This window comes from Poecilia reticulata, linkage group LG14 (genome assembly GCF_000633615.1).
Source record: "Poecilia reticulata strain Guanapo linkage group LG14, Guppy_female_1.0+MT, whole genome shotgun sequence".
Classification (NCBI taxonomy): Eukaryota; Metazoa; Chordata; class Actinopteri; order Cyprinodontiformes; family Poeciliidae; genus Poecilia; species Poecilia reticulata.
This window is the reverse complement of record NC_024344.1, coordinates 1,083,882-1,105,099: the sequence shown is the minus strand read 5'-3', so window position 1 is coordinate 1,105,099 and position 21,218 is coordinate 1,083,882. Positions and strand designations below refer to the sequence as shown.

Sequence of the window (21,218 nt, the reverse complement as noted above, 5' to 3'; positions counted from 1 at the left end):
GGCAGACCAACTGGCTTAGATTAGCCCTGAGACTCACTGCACCTGGGAATGAAAGTCCCATGTCTAAATACGTTTTAGCAACACTGGGCTAAAACCAAACCATGAACAAATTCATATTAGTTTCACTTCTTTACTGCTGACTTTGCACAATGTGCAGTCAGAATGGCTTYATAGGAATTCAGGGGCAAAAGATGTTGGAAATACATGTGTTTTTAATGGAGTGGTATTTTTTTTTAAATACCAAAGAGCTGCATACTTGTCATGAAAAGTATTAAGTAAATGCAGAAAAATGTTCAAAACTATTGGAGGAACATTGACTGTAAGCATTTTGGTTCTAACACTTGAACAGAGTTTGACTTTTGTAGTTTAAAAGGTGATAATATGAATCTGCCTGATCAGCAGACTGTGAGTGARCCAGAATTATTTTACATAGAAAGAAAAGACAGAGAAAAGCAGAGGAACTTTCCATCTTCAATGCAACTCACAAATGATTCCACAATCCAAAGGTTTATCCCTGGCAGACTCAGGGATCTTCACTGTACAGCAAACTAATGATTTACATACATGACCTACCTATACGGCAAGTCATTAGTGCCAAAAATGAAATATTTCCACTAGGTCTAGTGAAGAAAAACAARCAAAAATGCAGATATATCCCATAAAGATGAGCATTATCATTTTAAGTTTTTTTAAATAATAGAAAATTAAAAATGGGGTAAGAGGTTCATCTCTCTAACTGCTCTGAGGATTTCCTCCTAAAGCTTCTTTCTGCTGTAAGGAAAATATTAAACTGGCAACAAAAAATGTATCAGTCCCAAAAGGATTTGTCCTGTTCCAGCAGCAGGTCGAGCTGTGTATGTTCTTATGGGTCAAAAGCAAGGCTATGATATATTTTCTGAGTTCAAACAAATCTGCGTCTTACAGCTGATAAAAATCAGACTCCGTCCAAGTCCAAGTTTCAAACTGGAGYTGAGATTTATAATGAATCAGATCCAAAATGCACTCAGTGATAGAATCCAGGCACATCTTGGAGTTCTGACTAATAGCAACTACTTGATTCCATCCAGTATTACAGTTGATTCACTTTCATTTGACCTCATGCAGGACAGCCTTGTATAAACTACACCCACACATTACTATCCAGCAGGAAATACAGCCATTACAGATGGTGCGTTTAGTCTGACGATGCAGTGTGATAAGGTGAAAGACGTAGCTGAACTCAACTAAAAAGGAATAAATCTCTTTAAACACAAACAGCTGAAGATCTCTCAAGCTTTGAAAGAAAAGGGAAAGTTTTTTATTGTTACCTTAGCAATGATCTCGCCGTTTTCAGCGTGGATCTGGGCRATGCCCCCCCTCTCTGCCAAAAAGGTAAAGACCTCATAGAGCTGCAAGGAAAAGAGAACACAATTTTTTAATGTTGAGATCAAGCCAAGCCATTAAGACAAGAAAAAGACAGTACTCTGTAGCTCACAGGTCACTCATACGCCCCAATTTCAAAGAGGCCCACAATTTAGTTGAAGTTTACCAGGACACACTGCAATTACCACGTGTGGTCTCCAGAAATGGAGAAACTGGTGGGGGATGAGCTGCAGTTGTTTTTGCGCTGCTGTGCCTCACTTCCTCAGAGGTTCATGACATCAGTTTTTCAAAGCCACTATTCTGGTTTCCTCATGTGCTCTTCCCAAAACCAAATGATCTCTGACTGCCTGAGAAACCGTCCAGCCTCACACCGTCTGAACGTGAACTATTTTACAGTTACTGCACACATCACAGACCAGGGGATACACACWTAAAAATGTTTCCTGTGGAAAATATATCAATTATTGCAAGATTAGCATTCCTCGTTTCACACTTATTCCACTTAAAATGTGGATATTACCATTTTTAGTTGCTGCTGTATATGATTATGTTGCCACAACACTTTTTAAGTGTGTGTGTGTGTGTGTGTGTGCGTGCGTGCGTGCGTGCGTGTGTGCGTGCGTGTGTGTGTGCATGTTAGGAATAAAAACATGTGCAGAAGAACATAATGAGTCAGTCTCTGATTATCCTTCATGTCATGCCAAAAACATTGCATAACAGTTATTATCCATTTCATGGCTCTGATGCAGATTTTATGAATCCTGAAAGTTTTTTTTTTTTTTTACCTCACTGTTGCTCATCTGATAATAATCCTTGTAGGCCATGTAGACCTGGAACGAGTTCACACCTGCACAAAATAAGAACATCAGCATCCAGATAAGTTCTTCACCACCAGCTTCATCATTTTGCTGTTATCCAGTATCAGCACCATGTGACTTTATTTAAAATGTCCAATTTGGAAAATCACAAGCATGTTCCCATCACATGATCCATTGTTCTTTCATTTTGCTCACTAACAACCACACATTTCTCTTTGGCATTAGATTCCTGCCAACTTCTGGTCAACTAGACACAGAGATTTCAATTAGATTTGAAAGRSAATGTCAATAAAAATTTAAATTAAGTGTTACCACAAATTCACAATTCGATTTAGGTCCAGACTTTGACTGGACCATAAATACATTTTCTTCAAGAACATTTTATTGTACGTTTAGTGTTGCTGTCCTGCTGGAAGGTGAACTTCCAGTTTCTAGGTTTCTCCATCTTCCCCTCAACTCCAACCACCTTCCATACTAGACAGAGCTTCCACACAGTGATGCTGCCATGTGTTCAGGATGATGTGCAGTATTCATTTTCTTACTGTGTTTTGCATGTCGGTGCAAGAAGTTTAATTTTGTTTCCATCACCTTGTCGTGTGATCCTTGGTTTTTGTGATACTCATTTTGCTAAAACTACTGGGGCCTTCAAAAAGCTCCAGCTGTTCACACATCAGCTGGACTGACTCATGCACACAGGTGAACACTTGGAGCATCAGAGTAAAGAGAACTGGGTACATATGCATTCCACACTTTTTTGTCCAAAAAAATCCCTCATAATTATGCATTATTTTACTTCCACTTCACAATAATACACCACTTTGAGTTGTGWTCCTGATGAAGTACATTGAAGTCTGTGGTTGAACAAAAAGGAATCACAAGTCCCACAGCCTACCTTTCTCCTTAATGAGGTTGTCCAGCTCCTGCTTGACGCTGTCGTCCCAGTGGGTGACGTCCACATGCAGAGAGTAGTCACAGCAGGTCTTCTCGTCGGCCCACTGCCTCCACTGGTCGTAGGCCTCTAACAGGCTGCTGCCGGGCTCCGGGATCACATGATCCACTGTTGAATGAAGAGAGAGGCAGAGGGGTTGAAATGAGAGTTTTGTACACAGAATAAGGTGATGAWGACAGAGAGGACAGACAAAAGAGCAGCCAGACAGAGGGATGGGAGCAGGTTTTGCTACTTTCTGTGTGAGTTGTTTATCTTGCGTAATCAGCTGGTTCCTGCAGCACTCAGACAGGGTCAGCAGGGATAAACAGACGTCACATTGAATGTTGCCTATCTGGGTGAACATGTCCTTGAAAAAGTTGAGGCCTGTTGTYACTTGTTTATGTCAACACGATCAATGTTTTCTGCAGAATTTTTGAATGCACAGACTCAACTGTCAAAAGAAAATCTTTGTTTTTTATATTTTATAGATCCTTCAGGAAGTTGGCAGTTGACCAAAATCAGACAAATTTCAGTTTGACTGGCTGGTTAGACAGAAGCATAWTATTCTGATCAGTTAATGCACCAATTCTAGTATTGGTAAACTATTTGTCTCACATTTTTCATGTTTACGTGACATAAACTCAGCTGTGTGGAAAGTAGCGGCTTGAAAACTTAAAGAACGGTTCTGACTGAGGTTATCAAGGTCATGTTTTTGAAAGTTCAGTTGACATGTTATCCAGCATGTCTGTCAAGCAGCCAACTGTAGGTTGGCTTCTTAAGCTGCTAACCTATTTCAGCTGGCAGTGGTTTGTTCTGTAAAATTAAAAGAGAAGCCATGAAACTGTGCGGTAAGCACCTTTACATGAAAACTTCTAGTTAAATTCAATTGTTGTGTATCCKTTTTATGTTCCAGTAATCCATGTAAATATAATCCGTGTAAATGTTCCAGTAATCCACCTCACTGTAAATTTATAACCTGACTTTAAAATTATGTCACAAYTTGAGTCTGTAGCAGTCGATCCCTGACTTTTCATCTGTTTTATCACTGAAGCAGGATGTTTGTAAGAGTTATGATCATCTGAAACAGCTGACTCGGATTTTAAACAGTAGCACAAAATAAATGTCTTGGGTGGGATTATCTTAATCCTAATGTTAAATGTGTTACATAGTTTTAGAAGCAGGAAGGAATCATTTCTGTGTTTCTGTTTTAAATAAAAACAATGGCATTATGTTTTACACATTTGTGTTAATCTTGTAATAACAYACTTTTAGACATTTTGTTTTTGTGTTAAAATAGTAAAACCCAGTTATACATGCATGCTGTCTTGCATTACCTCTTCTCATAGTAATAATTATTATATGCATGCAGAAAGACTAGATTTTGAGCCCTCAGGATTTCAGTTCTTGATGATTTTCCATATCTGGTTAAAATTGTTGGCAGGACAAAACTTGACAAAAACAAGAAATTTAAATATACCACAAAACAAACAGTGAAATATTTGGTAAATATAGAGTTTGGATGTTCATATGCATAATTGTAAAATAAATCATTTTTTGCATGTTTTTCAATGAGAAGCAGAATACAACTTTATACATTAGTGAATATTATTTTGTACGTGCTTTAACTAAAATAACATTTCTGTTCTTTACTGTATCACTGAGCACCAACTCATCCTGTTCATCCATCATTAAAGAAGCCCTCCTGCTGGCTCACCACCTGACTACTTTTATATCTCATTATAGACGCTCCAATCTGCTTATGGTAATACAGCTAACACTGTCAGCCACTAATACACACAACATAGTAAACAACAGATTAACAACACTGACAACAACATACTGTCCCCTTTACGAACATTTTTATAACTAATCAAAACATAATATTTTATAAATGAAGCTTATAAAGGAGGACACAAACACACACTGAGTCACACATCTCGRCATGGAATATAATCCCTCTGTGAATGAAGCTCATGAATAGAGCTCACTACGCCTGTCGCCGTTTGAACCCACAGACTCGCTGGCAGACAGGCAGCWAAGCAGAGTCCTGCAGAAAAGTAGGACACTGTTACACTGTTATCATAGTCAAAAAAATCTGGTTTTTACTATGATAGCATTTCTAAGCATGCACTGAGAGACCGTTTCCATGAGAAGAGTTCTACTGTGCGACCCAACAGCCTCGCCCCCTGCTCAATCTTTTGTTTTGTTTTTTTTGTTTTTTTGGAGGGTTGCCCAGCGTTCCCCTATCCCTCCCTTTTCTCTTGTCTTCTGTTTGGGCTCCCTCACCCACACCATAACCTCTTCTCTGGCTTCACTCTCTGTGAATAATAATTAAGGCTTCGCYTGTCATCAGCGTCGCAGTGTGCAGAYGGCTTTTCCTAAAACTCTCACCAATCATGGTTGTGCCACCAGCAAGAGCAGCTTTAGATCCTTGTGCAAAGTCGTCCACGGTTGTGGTTCCACGATACGGCATCTGGAAATGGGTGTGGATATCGATRCCTCCGGGGATCACCATCTTTCCGTTGGCCTCGATGGTTTTAACTCCTCCTGGGACAATCAGGTTGTCTCCAATCTGCCTGTGAAGAGGACGTGTTAAAGGCACACAGGAGACGAGCTGCTTCACTATATTCAACATTCTTAANGGCTTTTCCTAAAACTCTCACCAATCATGGTTGTGCCACCAGCAAGAGCAGCTTTAGATCCTTGTGCAAAGTCGTCCACGGTTGTGGTTCCACGATACGGCATCTGGAAATGGGTGTGGATATCGATRCCTCCGGGGATCACCATCTTTCCGTTGGCCTCGATGGTTTTAACTCCTCCTGGGACAATCAGGTTGTCTCCAATCTGCCTGTGAAGAGGACGTGTTAAAGGCACACAGGAGACGAGCTGCTTCACTATATTYAACATTCTTAACATTTACTATCAGCTTCATAACTAAAACTCTCTGTCATTCAATAAAAGAAATAACTTTAAAAAAATAATTAAACCAAACTCTGTAAATCAACCCAAAGGAAAGTAGACTGATTTCAGAGTAGCACCTTTTTGCTTTGTCAACATTTTATGAAACCAGCTTTTGAAAAGCCGCTGTGGTTCAGACGTTACAGACAGACAGACAGACAGACAGACAGACAGACAGACAGACAGACAGAAGCCAGGGTGTCCTTGCCAGCAGCTAACTGGTGCTAGAGGCAACCAGCAGTTTATTATGCAACACCAGGCTTTCTAAATGTTTCTAAACTGCCTCACTCAGGGGCAAAGAGGGCAAAAACTTTACAGGGTAGAAAAACACAAGACTAAAATGTCTTTGTCCAACCATCTTCTTCTCTTGTTGTCAAAACTGAAGGTTTCTAAATGTTATTGATAGTATAAAATTCAATAGTATTGAGGCACACAAAAATAAAGAGCTGCCATGTTTTGCTCTCTTTTAYCACCTTAATCATCTTTCTGCTTYGCAGAATAACAAAATAAGTTTGAGTATTTATCTCACCTTGTTTGTARATTTACAGAGAGCATTCAAAGTATTTTAGACARCTACACCAACTTACCATCTACTTTACTTAGATGGTATGTACTCTTGTGTTTCCCATTAGAACTGAAAATGTATATTTTTCTAAAATATTCTCAAATATTATGATATTTTCACATCTATTTATAAGAAATCTTCATAGTTAAACCTTTCTATTCTCATACAAAGGAAGGAAAATTGAAAGGACAGGAAACATGTATTTTAAACTTAAAAAAATAAAAATAAAACCTGAATAGGAAGATGAAGGTAGATGGGAAATAAAGTACAGGGGACTTACTTAATAAGCCCATCTTCCATGTAGATATCAGCATGGAAGGACTGGTCATCATTCACAATCCTCCCACCTTTGATCAAAAGCCGGTCGCTCTGCAAAGGAAAAGGATGAGAGAGAGACATAAGAAGGGAGGAGAGAATATCTGAATTTAGTGTATTTCCTTTCCAAGAAAGACATAGTTTAGCTTCCAACACTGYCAAGCAAACATCAACAAGAGAAACTGTCTCTRTACGAGTTCATTCCAGTGCTATTTTTAGTTAAACAGAGCTTCTCTTTTTCTCTGTTGCTGCATTTTGTCWCTTTTTTTTCCACCCAGAGGAGATGAACAATGTTTCATTCACTCATTCATTCATTACTGGGAAGAGACGGACATGTCTGTGAYGCCGTTTCCATACAAACGCATCATGTCTCGATAAAAACCAACATGAAACAACCCACATCTCTGAAGACCAAACAGCAAGCAGGCATTAGCTCTTACTGAAAGTGTTTTTCTTGCCAATTACAGATTAACATTTAAGTCAACAGAGTACGCTCTGGAACTTCTATTTTCAATATAATATAAAATCCCACAAATTGAATCCAATGCCAAGCAAACAATACTGTAATGAACTGCACTACAATTAAAAAAAAGCTGAAAATCCACCCAAATGTATCAAATGTATTCATGTGTCCTGCAGTGTAAAGTCAGTGCATTGGTACAGAGAAACCTGCAGCCGATGCACCTCGTCATCTCCAGCAGGTTGTCATCATGCAAGCGGATCGCTACAAAGGACAGGCACTGGGCAGGAAGGAAGACTGAGTGCCAGGGTTTGGCTGATTTACTGAATGTCTGCTTTAGTTTACAGCTGCCTGTGGAACCGGGCGCGGCGCTTCGGGGGCAGATCGAGATGTTAGCTGGCAGAGGGGCAACTGGACAGCTGCTAGGGAGGCCTCTGAGCAAACCGTCCAGTTAAGCTGATGCCTAATCCATTGGCCACAGCAAGACGTGGAAAAAAATACGTCACTGATGAAAAGTGAAAAAGGTTCTTCAAAAAAGTCCCTTTGATYGTTTATAATCCATCTAACAGCTACAGATGGAATCCACAGTCTTGGATTTATTATTTACAATTCTGAAGTCAGAAGGAAACAGAAGAAAATATGACTAAAAACATTCCTTATAAACTTGTCCAACTCTTGAGCTAAATAACAGCTAAATCGTCCATTAGGTTGTGGGTTTGGTYAACGATTTATTGCATGTCAATGGCAGAGGATCATTCAGTCTCATTGTTCTTTGCTCATAAAGGACTGACTAACCACAAGCTGTTATGGATGCCAGAGTTGGTATCAGCTTCAAAACTTCCTGTTGAACCAGAATAAAARGCCTTCGGTGCTTTTAAGCAATCTGGATTAGAACTGGGCACCACTACTTCAAATCTAAAACACAGRGTGACCCAACCTGAACTGGATAATTCTGCACTGAACAGAGGTTCTTTAAAATACAGTTTGATATTTAAAYYAACTTATTCTTTTATTTTTTAAATAAAAGGGTACAAATAAACTACTAATAACTGTCTAAAGTATCGTAATTCCAAATAAATCATCTAATCATAAGACAATCATTTAATGYTGAATGATCTTTGAGGCAGAAAAGTTTTGGAAACTAAAGGTTTCATTTGAATAAAAGGTAGATGCAGGTTTGCAGAGAAGGTGAAACTTCACTATTATTCTGCAAGCCAATTTACACTGTTGGCAGAAAACCAACAGTTTCATCACAGTAATAAACTGCAGTCAAAGCTGCATGAATAAAAAAATATAATACATAATTTTGCTCAAAGGACATGCATAGTGTGCTGAGCTCACACATTAGCACAAGGCGAATGGTGTGTGCATGCATGTGTGTGTGTGTGTGTGTGTGTGTGTGCTGGAAATGAATGGATGATGTATTTGGTGATCGAATAGTGTGAAGCTGAGCTCAGAGCCTGCAGGCAGCCACACCCTGTTCCAGCATTAACAGCACACAGAAATCATCAGCAGCATTCATCAGCTCCCTGCTCTAAAACTGTGGCTCCAACACTTCTCCATCCAATAATCTCAGCATCTATAGTGATGGAGGTTCAACAGCATCTAATTGTATTTTAGCTCTTTATGTAGAACTATAAAAGTTCAACATTCCTCAAAAAGCTATATATTTTTCCCTATTTACTGCAGATATACAGAAAGAACATTTAATAAAGAACTCAGTGTGGAGCAATAGTGCTTTCAGTTTCCTGGACTGGAAATGGAGGATGAAGGTGGTCAGATAGATAACATGTCATAGATGCTTCAGACAGCATTATCAGCACTTATCAGAGTTTTATAGAATTAATAAAATGGTTTTGGAAAAGGCTGAGTGACAAGACTCAATGTTTGAACCAATAATAATGAGAGGACTCCCTCACAAATCCTGTCATCTGAAGCAAAATGTCCAGTACACCTGGAAGTGAAGACATGTTGAAAAAAGTACATTAAAGAGTCACAAAGTGTTTGAAGAAGTTTCTGATGGTCATTTTTAAATGTCTACTTTTCTAACTTCCTGTAGTGAATGTCTGTGTTTGAGACTAACTTTTATGTAAACTGGCACAAAAACTAGAGATTCAAATTAACCTGTTACATATTTTACATTTATTACTGCCTTCCTCTCTAATATCCATCCATCCATTTTCTTTACACCCTTGTCCCTTAGTGGGTCGGGGGGGTTGCTGGTGCCTACCTCTCTAATATAGCTGTTTATTATAAAAAAATAGTTTTTGCTGTTTGTGAATAAATATTTGTCAGCTGAACTGTTCATCCATCSAGTTCAATGTTCAATGGAAAGTGACTCATATGACCTCAACACCAATTACCTTAATTAGTTCAATTGTTTTGATGGCAAGTTGTGGTAAATAGGCTGTACTGGTTTAGAGTTTTATGTAATCTAAAGCATTTTACTACATTTAGCTAGCTAGCTAAGTTACTTGGATTTTTAATGAATTCTGGAAAAGCAGGAAGTCTGTCATTTCTCAAGCAAAAACGTCAAGAAATCTGAGACTTTGTGGGTTTTCCGTTTTATTACTTTTCACTGAATTGTTTCTGAATTTTGTGCAGTTTATGTAATCAAGCAAAATTTTGTTTCCCGTTTTTCTTTGCAGTTATAYGATCTGCTTACTAATTTGAAACAAGTCAGCAATATGAGCAGCTCTCTACTGCGTGAGTTATGGGTTTACATCTGATTATGGGTGTGCCCTTTTACTGAAGAACTCATTCAATCTCTCTACGTACATTCATTACTTCATTTCTACCCACTGGCTCAGAACAGCATAGAGGAATCCATAATCACTTTGAAATCAATAGTTTTCCATTAACCAACTACCTTTCTAGGCTGAAAAGTCCTGCATTTAATACTTRACGTATATCCAGTCAGTAGATCGGCTGGATGGSATAAATTCTTGATTCAAGAACCCAAAACCCAAATAAAAGTGAAGCAGAACAACAGCAGTAAACGAGCATTCAGAACATTACAAAGATCCAAGTGGTACTGAAGCTAAATCTGTGARYMGAMTGTCAGAGCTGGTTAAAAACTCGYCCCTGACACCACCTTCACTGACATTTCTAAATCTCAGCTTATAAATCTTAAAAGCAGATTCTACGTTTACTGTAGAAGCTACTATAAAGAGCGTCAAGCTACTCAACCAACTGAGGATCATGTTGTCCAACCACAAGCACCAACCAGATCATATTTTCACACAGATGATAAATGAGAGCTGTGAAGTTCTGCTGTTTCCGTACATCAACACAGCTATGCTGAAACGTTGTTGCCAGAAACCTATTTAACAAGTGATTCATAATTTTGCCAATTATTTCATGCACAGGATTTCTGTATTATTTTTCATTTTATATGAGCAGAATAATGGACATTGGACAACTTTTCCGTCCCTATGTAATGTGAATACTGCGGTTTTGCAGCACATGTTGTTGGAGTTAAACCATCTGCGCTGTTATGTGGTCATGGGAATAYCCCTAACCATTTGTTGCAACATTAACGAGACAGCACTATCCTCATTATCAGCACATGCCTTGGTCTGAATTTTTACTACAACCCAGTTTTGACATTTAAAGTCTTTGACTTGCTGATGTGCTGCTCTATCTGCAAGTCTGAAGTTTGAGGCTGGAGCACAGCTGTCTGAGGGAGATGGGTTTAGCTATGCATATTACAACCCATGACAAACTTTGATCTAATAAAATATTGTAGCAAAACATGAGTTAAAATGTGTAAAGAGAGTTTGAAGCTGYTAAAACATCTCTGCCTCCTAATAATGCTAACATTTACTTTGACAGAATAGATGTATGRACATGTTTCTGACTTCTGTGATCCTTATAGAAACACTTTSTGTGGTTTGAGTTTTTGTGCTGYCTGGCTACCACTTGCAATTCAGGCATTTCTCAAGATATCATAAGTCAATGGGGTGTGATGAGATGTCACAATGTTCTCAGTCAACTTGGACTCGGTCAAAACAAAAGCAGCATTTCAGCTTGATGGGGACAGACAGACRACTGGCCAGWCAGAAACTCAAAGGTCAGACCTTTTCTCATAGTGAAAACATCTAGTAACTTCTACCAGACTCTGTTAACAATAACCTTCCTCAGTGTGGAAGGTATTTCTGAGTGAAGACGACTCAACGTTAGCTGTTTCAGCATAGAAGAAACACAAGGATGTAACAAGTTGCTTCAAAAGTTGCTATTTGGTTTACATGCAAAGGCATGTGGAGGTTTATTCAGACTGAGAGTGAAAGAGCAAAATGTTGAGCAGATAATAGGAAGGCAGGATGGGGAGCCTGCAAATGTTGGCAGCCTTTTCAAAATCTCAGTAAAGTAAAAGATCCATATCCTTTAGAATATATYTGCTGTTTAAAATATTTTTAGTCACTTTTAGTTCACATGTTCCCTTTGCACCGAAATGAAGTCTTCACTTATTGAAGAATCACCACAGCCACTTTTCCTTGACTTTGTAATTGCAAAACCATTAGGACTCTCCCAATTTGACTTTTTAACATTTTTTGAGAGGTCAATGCTCTTATTATATAAAAACATTGCAAACATAAAATCACAGACAAGTCAAAATTACAAGATTATAGAGCAGAAAAAATGCAAAGACTACAACTGCCTTTTATTAAAWAAAGAAGACAAGTATATATTTTTTCCTTTTGTTGCCAATAGGTTTCCTCCCRTCTGTTGTTCTCTTTTAATGTATGTTAATGTTTGAAGTCTATGTTCAAACTCTTCTTCTGCCACCTCACACAAGTGCTGACAAGCTTATCTGTTCAATTTCTGGCAACRAAGTGGAGCAAGGTTCRGCTGGAAAAACTTCTTGTCATTCAACTCCTAAAACAAACAAAGTTCCTAAAATAAAGYGCCTCTCATAGCACAGGAAATTGTCATTTTCTGTTACACAAGCCAGCTGCAATCAAAAATAGACGGCAGGATGTTGTTCTTGTATCATGACGCTGATGCCCAGTGACAACGTTTTTCCACTTTCACCAGACTGGAGAGGAAAACGGTCATAAAACCTGGATGCAAATTACTAAATGGTCACTCTGCTGTGGTTAATTAGCAGGAGCAGTCCTGGAAAACTCCAAGGCCACAAAACAGGTCAAGGAGGGGGAGGGAGTTTTCTGAGAGGATATGCAAGAGAAGACCTCTATTAGCTGTGACAGAGAGAGAAAGAGAGAGGCAGAGATGAGAGAGAGAAAGAGAGAGAGAGAAAGAGAGAGGCAGAGATGAGAGAGAGAGAGAGAGAGAAAGAGAGAGGCAGAGATGAGAGAGAGAGAGAGAAACAGAAAGAGAGAGAGAGACCCTGAGTGGGTGGAGGGAGCTGCGCCGAGGCAGGCAGGCTGGGACCAGTGGAAGAGGGAAGTCATCTTGAATATGCACCATGCCTCTGCTCCAGGCCCGTTGCCTAGCAATCAAAAATATTTACTTCTTACCCAAAACTGCACACCATTTTTTTACATTCTGGAAAAGCGAAAACAAGACGTTATCCGTCCAAATTAATTAYGGAGGCCTCCATCAGCCACGGTCAGGGAAAGATCGTGCTTGTCTGGAATGCTGATGGGCTGATAGGACGGTGTAATGTAACCTTGTAACGACGGCAATGAGAAGAAAAAAATGATCTGCACCATGAAACTGAACTCAACGGGTTGGGAATGTGAGAATGGGTCTCTGGGCAGCATAAAAAGGCCCGGCATGCTTCTGCTGCTATCGCAAGTGAGTGTACGTCTGTTGCCATGGTAACTTGCGCTGCATTTTCTGGGTGGCCGTGGGGTATTGTGTCTGCTCTATGAGCAGCAGCCTGCGCAGGGACAGTATGAGGCTGATCTGGGGTTCTTCAGCAGGAGCAGCGGGTCGCAGCGGCCGCTCCAGCCGGCTGGGGTTACTGGTGAGGTGTACCAGCCTGGAACAACACTGAGACYGTTGTGATTGGCAGTGAGAGGGAAGGAAGAGCCACACCTAGAAATGTGACGGAGCTGCAGCAGCAGAGTCCTGACACATGAAAACAGCTGGAACAGAACGGAAAGAAGAGGAAATGAAGAGAGAAAGTCCGGGTGGACAGTTTGGGTTACAGGCAACCCAAACAGGGTCACCGATAGCAGAACTGACAGAAAAAAAGTCTAAACTGAGAAGTGAAAAAATATTAGACAGATGTAAGTCCACCATCTCTTCTAATAAAGTATTTGGCCATTATTTGGCATTGCGGTACATTTAGAAGTGAGTTTGTCTTTTATCTATTTTCCTCATTGTGTGACAAATCTTAGTTGCATACAAAAAAAAACCCACTATGAAATGTATTTCACAACAGAGCTTTTCTAATACAAAATACACAAAATGTGGTTTGGCATTGTCTTGCTGAATTACACAAGATCTTTTCTCCRAGTTACAGTCGTGTCAGCTGTGATTTACATTGGAGTGTAAGCTGCAAARAACAAACTTTCATAAAAAATAAAAACTTTTGCCATGAAATGTGATCTGTCAGTGTGACCAACATAGAAATCAAGTAAATAGTCTAAACATTTTTTCTGTWGGTAGTTAGGCATTTTATCTACTTCTAAAGGATAAGAACATAAAGATGTTCTAGCATCACTAATGCTGTATTCATTGTACATTGTGTTTATGTTTCTGGTGTTTCTGGTGCTGACCTCCAGATGAGGTGCAGGTCATGTCCCTGAACCTTTTCATGCATTTTTCACATCTTTTTGTGTAATAAAAGAAGAGAACTGCCGGGACACTTTCTGGAATGATAGGTCTTGTTGACCTTTCATTCCAGCTTTGACAACTTATTAAAATATTTTTCTATAATCTACACATCAAGTTCTACAGGAAGGTTATGTGGGTATTTGACTACAATAAATATCAGCCACAAGTTAACGGCTGCTTAAGCTTGGTTTGGTTCAATCTGAGATTATTATTTATCACCGTTAAATTCAGAACATAATCAAAATTTACACAAATAAAGCAATGGAAAAAAGCTAATAAAACAGTATAGAATTACCTTCCATCCATCCATTGTCTATTTCTCTTTATCCTTGCAGGTTGCTGGTAACTATCTTCTGTCATGAGGCGGTGTGGTGGTAGGTGAGGAGATGACGCTTAGGCCCAGATATGGTGAAAAATGATGAATTTAATGACAATAATCCACACGAGGAACAACAGAGAGCAGCACGGGGAAACAGGCATCTACGGGAACAGACGACATAGATTGACAAGGACCCGACGAAGAACACAGACAACAGGGGAGACTAAATACACACGGGGCAATCACGGGAACGAGACACACCTGGGAGACAATCAACGGGGAAAGACGCAGAGACAGGACTAACAGGGAACAGGATCACATAGAAACTAGAAAATAAACACATAGAAACACGGATCATGACATCTTCAGTGGCCAATGGGTAAAAACAAGGCAAACTTGTTTAAATTATTCATAACTATGCATTTTTATGATTATCTCCTTGCTTTATAAACATATTTGGCTAACAGTTTAGGCCAAAATTATTCATTCAGCAGCAAGCTTTAGGTGCTGCTTGTTACCACTGTGGGGCTGCAGGAAGACGGTTCCAGGTCCAAATCCAGACCCGGGTTCATCCTGCAGGGAGTTTCTAGATTCTCTCCAAGAACTCCAGCTTCACTCACAAAGTGTGTGCATCATCTGTGCTGTGTGTCTTAGTGATGTCTGGTGAGAGACTGGCAACCTGTCCAGGTGAACCCCGTGTCTGTGGACTGCTACAGACAGGCAGTGAGCCAAGGCCAGCCTCAAACTAACGTCTTGGTTGAATTGTATAATTCTGAAGAAATAAATGTGAGCATTACTTAAAGTCCAGTTCTTTTCTGTGTATCAGACATGGCCGTGCTTTCATTGTGACTCTGTCTCTGATGTGTGCTGTCAGCAGTCCATCAGGTCTGTCACATGAGCATCTTTGTACCGAGGTGTCGCGTCTGTGAGACTGCRKCAGTAGGAAGTAGTCATTATTGCTGCGCTGCTACCAGGGCTGCACCGATTGCAGTTTTCTGGCTGATCACCAATCTTTCAAAAGCCTGATCTGGTGATTCCGATTTTGGCTGATACTGATTTTCTTTCTGAAATGTTGCTAAATATAGTAAGAAAGTTGCTGAGTTGGTGACAGTAAACGTGACCTGGTGGGTCGGTCCGTCGGTCAAACCTTCACAGCAGAGCAGAGGACAGAGGTTGACTTTTAGACCTTCCTCATTGTAGATTACATCAGTGGGTTAGATCGGCAGATCACTGATCCCCAAAAATGTAAGAAATTGAGCCAATTTATCGGTTGATCAATTTATCAGTGCAAACCTTCCTGTCACATTTCTTTGTTTCTGGTGATATGGATAAATATTTTTTCAAGTTCAGAGACATTTACAATTTTCAAGATTAAATTGCACATTCTTTAAATGCACTAATAAAAATTGACAAATATTTAAATAACTCATCATATTATCAATTAACATTTAAATAATTTTCTGCTAGATAAACAGAAATATTGTCATTTGTATTACCAAACTATTGCAATAAAAAGGATGACGTTATTTTACTGAGACCAAATCAAATAGAAACCTTTGTATTTCAGCGTTTTTATCTTTTCTGGTTTAAAATCTAAAATAGTAAATTTGGCTACATCCTGACTGAATCATTCTGTGCTGAGCAGAAGCTTTCTAAGACGGATAAAAAAATAAAATGTTTACTGAACCTAATATTGTCTCACGTTGTGAGCAGGATGTATCGTCACACCCTTACTTTAAAATGTAAGATTCTTTTTTCAAACTGAGAGAGGAAAAACATTTTCTCAGGAAGAGTTATTCTATTTACTGCATTATTCTGCAGCATCTTTATATGACTGGATTTCTGCGCTTTGATACGATGAGTAGAGACCATTTTAAAGAAAACCCCTCGTATGCCAGCAGTAAGTGAACTATAAATCATCCCAGTGCTTATTTTTTCAGATGAAAGAGAAACACTCTGCCTGAAGTGCAGCATTAAAAGGAATATGACAGAACCTGAGTGTAGATCTGATAAGTTCTGCACACAGAGCATGCATGTGGTGTAAAATCAGCTGAGCAGCTCAGACAAAGGCAGAGCAAACACACCCCTGACTGCAGCCTGAGCTGCAACAATGAAAACTGGGAGGCAGACATTTCACACACACACACACACATGAACATAAAGACGGGAGGCAGTGGGAGAGGCTGCTTTGCTGCTGCTACACCCCACCAGCACCCAGCTGCCTTGCTGAGCAACGCCAGCCTTCCCCTGAATTCAACCCCCACCCCATCCGCCGTGACAGGAGCCTGAATCCTTCTCCTCTTCGGGGACGCAGAAAAACAAGGGCCACACCACAAGGCCGACTAATCACAGCTCATCACAAATGGGTGTGCATGCACCCCTCCTCCTCCTCCTCCTCCTCTTCTGCCCTCTCACTTTCTCTGCAGCACCAGCCTGCAACACAAGCCCTGTCTGTGTCAGCGTGCAGAAGGGGAGGTGGGCAGGCGGGTGGGGTTATTTCATCCCTAAAGTAGGGTTTTCCAAATAAAGAGCACAGGACATACAAACTCACCTTTGTCCATGCATTTCCCGTAAACATATGGTAAACTGGATTAAATTGGGAAATAGGCCCGACATTCCGGATCAATATCCTCCCACACAGAAATCAATAAGTGTAAACCAGAAAAATCTCCATCAGGGATGAGCACATTATGGTGAAAATGATTAAAATGAAATGAAATTGGTTTCAGTTTAATCTTTACAAAACAATTTCTATGAATTTATAACATATTTAAAATAATATCAACCATGTTAAAGGATTAGCATAATGCTGAGCTAAGAAAGTATAGATTTTTAAAAAATTAACCACTGTCGTAAAACCATATACATCAAAAGAAATCTCCCGCACAAAGAGATAAGTCAGTGAATTTGACTGACCAGCCGCTTCAGCACAAGCCATGTTTCCCTTCAACAAAGAAGATGCAGGACACCTTTAAGAAAACGCCTCATCTCCCTCTGCCTGCCTGTCACTATGGCAGCCAGTCATTTAACTGTGCACATAACCTCATTCTTTCTTTTCCTCCAGTTGCTTCCTGCACTCACATCAGGCCGAAGCTGTTCATTTTTTCCACTTCGAGTTTTAATGAAATCTAACGCACTGATTTGCAGCGGCGCGCATCAAAGTTCTTGCAGCCATTGAAGCAGAAATAACTCTTGACTCTATTATTATTTTACTCACTGTGATCTTTGGGATGTTCTTTTTGCCTTGATAAGACATGTTCTGTCCGATTCCACCTTTTTGTCAAACAAAAACGAGCCTAACTAAGCGGTATTTCCCCTCTGTGCGGATGCTGCAGCAGCCGTTTCGCCCGGATGGGAGCTTCAAGGAATGGTCGCCCTTCTTGACAGTGCGCTGTTCAGTCAGTGCCTTAGCTGAGCGCTATAGGAGCGTCTGTACCCGCTAACAGCGGCCCCTCCCTCTGGAGACTCAGCTGGAGAGACGGCAGTGTCTCAATCTTTCCACCTGAGGGCGCGCTAGAGGCGCTTATTTGACATGAAGTTCATAAAACGTCAAATTCTCAGGATTGAAGAGTTTTTCCTAACAAAGTGCAACCAGTAATCAACCTAATCTTATTATTGTCATCTTTATCTTATTAAAACTGCTTTCAAAATGTCCTACATTTGAGCTTAGATAAAATATCTACACTGAAATGCTTCAATCTCCACTTATTATTAAGTAATGTGACGTGGCAGCTGTCAGAGCCTGGTCACACACTCACATCCATGCTCCCCCTCCCTCTCTGCATGTCCCCACCCAGTCCTCTGTCTCTATTGTTTGAACATTCAGTCACCATTCCCTTCATCAGCACTTATGCAGCTATAATGAGGTTCTGATATGAGAACAGGTATGTCATACAAAACCTCCTGGCTTTCACATGTGTCACAAACATAAACTGGTTTGCAAAATAACTTATTTTTTAAACTTGTGCATATTTTGTCAAATTACATGTCTAATAAAAATAAGTGAACATCAGTTTTATGAACTGCTCTTTACTGTGATGCTCCTAAATCAAGACGAATGTAACCAATTGGCTTAACAAGTTCCTTAACTACTAAAAAGAGCAAATGGAGCATCATGAGGACGAAACACAGGAAACAGCTCAGGGATAACAATATGGAGAAGCTTAAAGCAGCGTTTGGACTAAAAGCCTGTTTCCCAGGCTTTGGAGATCTAACTAAGCCCCATTTGAGCCGTCATCAAAAATATAGAGCGTGGCAGAACTGCAAGCCACAAAAAACCAAAACAGAAACACATCAAGCGGGCAAAAAGAGCATAATTAGGAAACTAGTGAGAATCTGTTAACACTACAAACACAAATCTGGCCTTAAAGGAACAAGAAGTTTTAGAAGAAAGTTGTAAGAACTGTGGAAGAATCGCTCTGCTCAGACAAGACCAAAATCAAATGCTGTTTTTTTTTTACCATAAATAGGGAAATTGCTATATGTGGATGCAAACTAACCTAAAGGTGTGAACATCATGCTGCAGGAGGGACATGGAGGGAGCTAAACACAGGACAATCCTCCAAAAATAAACCTGCTAGACACTGTTCAATACTTTAGTCTAATATAAATAATATTAGTCTCTAGGTGTGTAAAGTTGGCAGAGGCATAGAGAACCACATTAGTGATGTTTTACATAAGATCTCAATAAAATACATTGCATTCTATGTTTCTAATGCAACAAAATCATGAAAAGTTAAAGAGATATAAACACTTTTTGTAAAGCACTTTAAAACTAAATTCACTAAGCATTTATTGTTACCCCTGAGAGCAAATAGTCACTGATTACCTTCCTCCTCATTTGGATCCAGGAAAACACATCACCTGATGCTGACACACTCTTTGACGGCAGTAAGGCCGGAAAGGCACTACATCAGCATCCATACACCCTGGAGATGCATTAGCCATGCGCTGCTCTGTCCGCAGGTCAGCTGCCTCTGCAGACCACATGAAGCAGCTGACGCCGACTGACAGACAGGAGGCAGGCAGGTCAAGGATGCAGAAAAAAAAGAGACTGGACTTGCTGAGTCTCCTCCAACAAACTTCCAGTCATTTCTTTCTGCTCCACATGAAACAACAAACATAATAAATTGCTTTATTCATTTTTTACAGTGAGACTTACAATGCCTCGTAAAAGTATTCATACAATGTTAATTTTCTAACATTTTGTTTTTAAGTTGATTAATAAAACACATGACACAGCGAGAAAAAACCATTTGAATCTGGATTGCATATATTAAAACAGTTATAACTAATGTTAAGTAAAGATTTTAGGGTTATTTCAATAACAGGTTAGGCATAAAGCAAATAACACTTTCAGCATTTCAAAGTTTACATTTTAAATAAATTCATAACTATCGTTTATGTACCAACTGTTAGAAACAACGTTGTGCCTGCAGGGTCGAATCCTGACCCCAGTTTGAAAACTGCAGTCCTGTTTGGTTAAAATATCTCCAAATAAATCAGCAACAATGTCTTATGTGTTAACGTCTGCTGGATCATCTGGTCCTTTATGAAGCTCATGTATGCTTTGATTCAACACTAAAATGAACTGTGAAGACTGATAAAGATTGGTTGTAATGTTATGGTTGATATGTAGCATGAAGCAGAAAGATGCAGATTTATGAAGTCGAAAAGTAATTTAACCTTAAACAAGAATTAAAAACCAGTCCTCAAATAGTCATTTTTTTGTCATCAGTCAGATTCTTAGGAATAACTTCATTCCAGGTTTTGCAGTTTTAATTATTGCAGCTAATGTTGGAGATCAACAAGAGAGGCAGAATGAATCTGTCACAACATAAAATAAACTCAAATGGTTTGTTCCTTATGCTTATAAAATATCAGGATGTAGTCATTCTACTAAATGCTCAAATAAAGATGTCTACCTTCAGAAAATAAAGTTTTGTAGAAGAAAATACTCTTAACAGAGTCCAAACCTAATACATGCAGTTTTTTTAGCTGAATCTGGACACAAAAGATAGTGTCAACTGACCGCTGACTCAATAAAAATGGAAGTGAGGGTGGAGGGTGAAATACATCAGATGCAAAAAATTATTTAGAGAGTTTTATTTTATAAATGTAAAACATCATATCTATTGGAAATAATAAAATTAAAGCATTCAATTAGTGATAAAAAAGGGCAACAAACAACCAAAAGACTGGACAACCGTATACATAAAACTAAAATAAATATTAAAGGGCTTTGTAAACATAAAACATGTTTTAAAAAATTAAGATAAAACTAAAATAAAAAGTTTCTTTAATTTAAAAAAAAGATTATTTTGCCAGTGGAATAGAAATATATGATTAAAATAATTTCTGACAATTAGATTCTAAATGTACTTTTAAGCATCCCCTTCATGACTTTCCATTAGAAATTTAAACCTTCACTTGGATTGAAGTGGCTTGATTAGTCATGTGATCCAACGGTGGACACAGATCCAAATCCAAGGGATTTCAGATCATGAAACTAAAATCTGCTTAAACTAGAGGAGTCATATGATGCCAACAGCCAATGAAAACTAGAGGGATACGACCCCATGACCGTTCCATGTGTGTGAATGTCATAAATGTCATGAATTAGACATGTGAGATGACAGAAAAACAACAGTGTGCACTTCAGTTAATAGTCTAACTTCTCAAAGCCAAATGATGGATTCTTTCAGAGTATGTATGTGTGTATGTATGTATGTGTGTGTGTGTGTGTG

The 21,218-nt window shown here is 39.2% G+C and overlaps 1 protein-coding gene across 2 annotated transcripts in view; it reads right to left on the bottom strand.

The window, feature by feature from the left end:
• Window positions 1–21,218, bottom strand: part of dpysl3 (dihydropyrimidinase like 3) — a 37,176-nt gene that overhangs the window by 14,076 nt on the left and 1,882 nt on the right. The window contains exons 1-6 of one of the 2 annotated variants that reach the window (XM_017308643.1): window positions 17,690–17,913; window positions 6,912–7,000; window positions 5,772–5,956; window positions 3,073–3,237; window positions 2,148–2,209; window positions 1,308–1,388 (exon numbers count right to left, since the gene is read on the bottom strand). In XM_017308643.1, coding sequence (XP_017164132.1) covers window positions 1,308–1,388; window positions 2,148–2,209; window positions 3,073–3,237; window positions 5,772–5,956; window positions 6,912–7,000; window positions 17,690–17,728 — 621 coding nt within the window. In that variant the 5' untranslated portion in view covers window positions 17,729–17,913. Of the gene's footprint in view, window positions 1–1,307; window positions 1,389–2,147; window positions 2,210–3,072; window positions 3,238–5,771; window positions 5,957–6,911; window positions 7,001–17,689; window positions 17,914–21,218 lie in introns of those variants that run through there. The other variant, XM_008426904.2, reaches the window with a different exon arrangement.